Source organism: Osmerus eperlanus, chromosome 17 (genome assembly GCF_963692335.1).
Source record: "Osmerus eperlanus chromosome 17, fOsmEpe2.1, whole genome shotgun sequence".
Lineage (NCBI taxonomy): Eukaryota > Metazoa > Chordata > Actinopteri > Osmeriformes > Osmeridae > Osmerus > Osmerus eperlanus.
Window position 1 is genome coordinate 11,860,974 of NC_085034.1, and position 5,897 is coordinate 11,866,870.

Sequence of the window (5,897 nt, forward strand, 5' to 3'; positions counted from 1 at the left end):
GCCCCGGTAAATTCTACTACGGTACAGTACTAGACTACTGCTGTGTTCGTCTTGGTACTGTAGCGATTGCGTTGGTTGAATTGGATGTAACGTTCCGTTGTACGGTTTAGGCTGAAATTAATTATTTTCATGAACAGATTGACAACGTTTAGGTTGTGGCAATGAAGTTCAGGTTAGTAGTTAGATAGACTTTTGATTTAAGTAAGGGGAGTGCCGAACATGTTCTGTCGCGTTTGACTTCCTAAACAGCTGTGTAAGTTAGATGTTTTTGTCGTGTGTCTCGCGTAAGCTACAGCGTTGCAGTGAGCTACACTGGTTTGAAACCACAGGTAATGGTAATTTCACCAACAAATCGTTTACTAATGTCAGAATAAATCCTACAACGAAAATGTATATGTGAGGAATGTTTATTTTAACGATTGAAAACAGATAACGCTACATCATAGACCACTGTAGTATGTGTTGCCCGGGCAACACAGGCTAATGTCATGATGCTAATACTTCAGTGAAATAGTAGACTACTGTTTCCGAAAGTAGATGTACTTCCTTAATAATATCAGCTTATACTGTACATTACACATCACAATTGTGTGTCATATCACAAAGTAAAATGAGTAAATAGTTATCACCCTGGCCTCTTTGCTTGTGGCGTTTCTGCAGCTGCCTTGCAGTAAAGCTATAGTTAGCCTAGCTATCCCCCAAGTTAACAGATGCAAAACGAATGTTCTGCCAAAGGTAGTCACGCGTGTTTTCGTGACGTTAGTGACGTTAGTAACGTCAGTGACTGTGGCTAGCAAATTAGCCACCGTTAGCTTCACTTTTCGCCACAAAAACTTAACTTCAGCCTAAACCATGCAACGGAACGTAAATTCCAATAGAAGCAACTCAATCGCTACCAAGACGAAACTTTTGACACCTACGTTGTCTATGTAGGCCAAATATTGACTGAGTTTTAGGGGGGCAAAAAGAAATAAAAATAATAATAATAATATATATGTGAGAGAACAAAGGTTGTGCTCTCGCCGAAGGCTTGAGCACACCCAATAATAAGAAAAGGTAGAAACACTTAAGTGGCTTCGCCGCTTCGCGGCTTGGCCACCAATAATAAGAAAAGGTAGAAACACTTAAGTGGCTTCGCCGCTTCGCGGCTTGGCCACCAATAATAAGAAAAGGTAGAAACACTTAAGTGGCTTCGCCGCTTCGCGGCTTGGCCACCAATAATAATACTAACAATAACAATAGGTGCCTCGCAGCTTCGTTGCTTGGCCCCTAATAATAATAAAACTAACAATAACAATAGGTTTCCTCCTTACGGAGGAATCCTAATAATAATAATAATAATAAAACTAACAATAACAATAGGTTTCCTCCTTATGGAGGAATCCTAATAAATATAGCTGCAAGCAGCAATGGAGGGGCCAAGCAGTCCAGAGCAGGACATGGCCTCCATAGCACTTGCGCAACATTTAAGTCACAACAACCTGTTGCACTCATGCAACACACCAAGTTTGGTTGAAATATATGTTTGCGTTCAAGAGTACTGAGAGTTCAAAGTTATTTTTCTGGTATAACACCGCAGGCCTCCTCTGCTCCTCATGGGAACGATGGAACCCAAGTCTGGTGACAATCGCGCAAATGGTTGCTGAGATATGCTCTTGCGCCTCGTTTGGCGGCTTTGCCACCGCTTTTGATCGTCTCTACCGAACAAACGTTTTTGAAAATTGAAAATTCATCTGATTCCTTTTGTGAAACTAAGTCTAAAGATCATCTTTGCCAAATTTGGTCAACATTGGACAAAATTGGGGCGTGCAAAAGGTTTTTACACTTTTCCATAAAATCCAAAATGGCGGCCACGTCCATTCGAAGTTTATGAAAAGTTATTAATAGTCAGGCTTGATATCTCACAAGACATCAACAGACAAAGAAATTACTTTATTAACCCTCACGCTCTCCTCATTGTCTATGCAGCCTGAACTTATCCTTCGCGCTGTCTCGGGGGTCGTTGTGACCCACAGCGTTGTCTATTATGCCCCCTTCGCGCTGTCTCGGGGGTCGTTGTGACCCACAGCGTGGGAATGAAAGGTTTGACTTTATTTATTTTTGTATTATGAAAAGTTGTCAGAAGACCGCTGTGGGTCACAAGGAACCAGATACAGTGCGGGGTCTCGTAATAGACAACACAGACGTTGCCGTGTCTAACAAAAAGGCAGAGACAGCGCAATAACCCTTACGCTCTCCTCATTGTCTATGCAACCTGAACTTATCCTTCGCGCTGTCTCCGGGTCATTGTGACCCACAGCGTTGCATATTACGCCACCTTCGCGCTGTCTCGGGGGTCGTTGTGACCCACAGCGTTGTATATTACGTCACCATCGCGCTGTCTCGGGGGTCGTTGTGACCCACAGCGTTGTATATTACGCCACCTTCGCGCTGTCTCGGGGGTCGTTGTGACCCACAGCGTGGGAATGAAAGGTTTGACTTTATTTATTTTTGTATTATGAAAAGTTGTCAGAAGACCGCTGTGGGTCACAAGGAACCGGAGACAGTGTGGGGTCTCGTACTAAACAACACAGACGTTGCCGTGTCTAACAAAAAGGCAGAGACAGCGCAATAAACAAGTATCTCCCTGGTGGTCTAGTGGCAAGACTGTGGGGCTTTCAGCTCCGTGGCCCGGGTTCGCTTGATGGTCAGGGCAAATATGATTTCATTTTTATTTCGACGGATAATGTTTCACTTCACTATTTTTGTATTACGAAAGGTTGTCAGCACGAAGGTGGCGTAACAGACTAGGTATGGTGAGTCACAGCGCAGACTAGGATACAGCGCGAGAGTGTACTAATAGGCTAGGCAGACAAGGCTAGAAATAAAAGGGTTCACTTTATTTATTTTTTATTATGAAAAAGTTGTCACAACGTCAGTTTGCTTCACCACGACCCCGAAACGGCACGAGAGTGGCGTCATAGACTAGGAAGACAACGCGAGGAATAAAATCAAATGTTTCACTTTATTTTTGTATCATGAAAAGTTGTCACACCACGCATGACACCGTGCTTCACAACGACCCGCAGACAGCACTAGGGATAGAACCTCCAGCCCGCCGTCCTGATACATCGTCTATACATCCCATGCATGTGTTGGTAGTAGCGTTAGCAGCGCTGTGGCTTGAGCAAAGCCCTCTTCTGCACTCGACTGAGTTGTTCAGTCTTCTGCACACACTCCCGCGGGTCGTCCAGGGTCAACGGGAACCTCTCCTTGGCCGAAGCCCAGCTCGGTGGGGCATGTGGGGCAGTATACATGCGAACAGGATTTGCAGACAGGCCTCTTACACCCGCGACAAACGGTGAACGTTTTACGGTCCTTCTTCACCGGGCAGACTTGACATCTCTTCCTCTTACTGGCAGGGACCGGCGACGTCGGTCCTGCCGATGAGGAGGCGGCGGTGGCGGCTGCTGCTGCTGCCGTTGAGGAGGCGGATCGCGACAGCTGGCCATCCGTAGATCTTTCACAACCGCGGCAGCAGCTCCAGTGCGGGGCAGACATCGTCTTCTTTCGATCAGCGGAGTCACGAGGGCCCTTCCGAGCTGCTCGAGGAAAAACCTTCTCTTGTTGCGCTTACGCGGCATCCAGTAGGGGTTGACCTCTCTCCATATCACAAAGGCGTTGTAGGAGGAGACGTCAACGATGTTGCTGAAGATGATGAGGGGCCAGCGGGCCGTCTTCCTTTTACAGCTGTAGGCCGTGATGACCTTATCCAGATTGTCGACTCCGCCTTTGTTCAAATTATAATCCAGGACAATGGTCGGTTTGCCGTCGTTTCTGTCACTGATTTCAGCGTCTGTGTGGCGTGTGCTCATGAGTAAAACGTTCTTATTTTTCTTCGCGAGGTAGGAAACCAGAGTGGTGGTTGGAGTGAAGGCGAACTGCGACGACAGCACCCGTCGCGTCTTTGTCGTCAGCAGCTCGGACGGGAGCTCGGCCCTGTTCTTTCGCACGGTGCCAACCACGGTCATGTTTCTCGTCGCCATGAGCTCTCGTCCGAGTTCGTAAGAGGTGAAGAAATTGTCACACGTGACATTGCGATCCTTCAGGCCCTCTGTCACGTCGAGCACGACGCGCATCCCCTGGTTCCTCTCCGGGACTCTGTCCATCTGCTTCCCGGTGTAGACTTGCATCTTCCAAGCGTAGCTTGATTTTGCATTGCACGCGACCCACGACTTGATGCCGTATTTCGCCGGTTTGCTTGGCATGTACTGCTTGAAAGGACACCGTCCTCTGAACGCGAGCAGTTGTTCGTCCACGGTCACTTCGGGCCCTGGGTCGTGGTAGGCGTGGTAATCTCTCTACCCACATATCCCAGACCTCTCTTATCGCCGCCAACTTGTCCGTCGCGCGTCTCGCCGCTCGTGTCCCACGGTCGTCAAATCGTATCGACGTCGAATAGGTGTAGAAGAGTTTCAGCTGCATGGTAGCGCGGAAAATCTCTCTGCTGCTTTGCGCGTCCCATAGACTGGCGGCCGCTTCGCCTCGGGATTTGTACACCCCTGCCAGGATTAGCAGCCCTATGTAGGCACGTAGGTCAGTGGCGTCCGTGGCTTTCCACTCCTCTCCGCGTTTCAGATAACCTTCCCGATTTGTCACGTCCAAGATTACTCTTTCGATTTGTGGCGTGACAAAGAGTAAAAATGCGGAGACGATGTCGTGAGCGTGGGAAACGGCGTAAGCTGTGGGTCCTCTGGGGGTCCTCTCCGTACTTTCACGTTGCGATAGCAGCCTCGGATTCCTCCGATACGCAATCGAACACCATTCAATTTGTCCGTTTTTCGACAAGAAAGTATCTCTGTCGATTTGAGGGGCTTGGTCGGCGGCGGCGGCGTCGTCGTCGTCATGGTTGACTGCGTCGTACTCTTGCCCGTCTTCCTCTTCCTCTTCTGACACATGCTCTGCGTACTCTTGCCCGTCTTCTTCTTCGTCATCCTCTTCTGCTACATTCTCTGCACACTCTTCCCCGTCATCTTCTGACACATCCTCTGCCTCCTCTTCAGACTCACTTTGCTCGATATTGGCAAACATCTGCTGTAGAACTTGCAGCGCACTGAAATCCTGAGCCATAGCTGCGTTACCCTAGACAGAAGCTGTCCTGACCCCCACGGAATGTGTGTTAGTAGCACTTGTCTACAGTTTACGTGATTGCATGGACAAATTATTCTAAGGACGCCTCCCTAATTCGACCGCCAAAGAGCGATCAAGAATCGTCGAATCGTAAAGGCAGTCTTTGAAATGTTGGCCTGCAACGACCCCTCTCGGCCGTTCGCTCGGCGAAGAGGTCCGACCGCGGTTTTCATCTGTCTCCCTTCGTTCCGTTTCTCTGAAGCCAGACGTCACGTGGCCCGTCTGCTCGCCGAGGCCGTCCTACCTGCAAACTTGGCAGAAGGGTCCGACGGCGGTTTTCTCTGGTTCTCTGGTTGGACAAAACAAAAAAAAAAAAATTAATAAAGTGGTGAGAGAGGTCCGGCCGCGGTTTTCTCTGGTTGGACCCAAAAAAATAAAAATAAAATAAAAACAAAGTGGTGAGAGAGGTCCGGCCGCGGTTTTCTCTGACGCCAGACGTCACGTCGCCCCGTCTGCTTGCCGAGGCCGTCCTACCTGCAAACTTGGCAGAAGGGTCCGACCGCGGTTTTCTCTGACGCCAGGCCAATTCTCCCGCCGAGAGGGATCGCCAATCGTCGAATCGTAAAAGGCGGCGCGCGCGCGCGGTTGGACAAAAAAATAAAATAAAAAAATTGAAATAAAATAATATAAAATAAAATACATAAATAAAGTGGACGAGACGAGGTCGGAGAGAGGCGTCGATTTAATCTGTCTCCCTTCGTTCCGACCTTATCAATTTAATCTAGGTC

The 5,897-nt window shown here is 48.4% G+C and overlaps 1 protein-coding gene across 1 annotated transcript; it reads right to left on the reverse strand.

Moving 5' to 3' along the window:
• Window positions 1-3,146: 3,146 nt before the first annotated feature.
• On the reverse strand, window positions 3,147-5,109 carry LOC134038089 (piggyBac transposable element-derived protein 4-like). Its single transcript, XM_062483681.1, is given in 3 exon segments — window positions 3,147-3,267; window positions 3,460-4,322; window positions 4,324-5,109. Coding segments are annotated over 3 exon segments (1,770 nt in total).
• Between the last annotated feature and the right edge of the window lie 788 nt (window positions 5,110-5,897).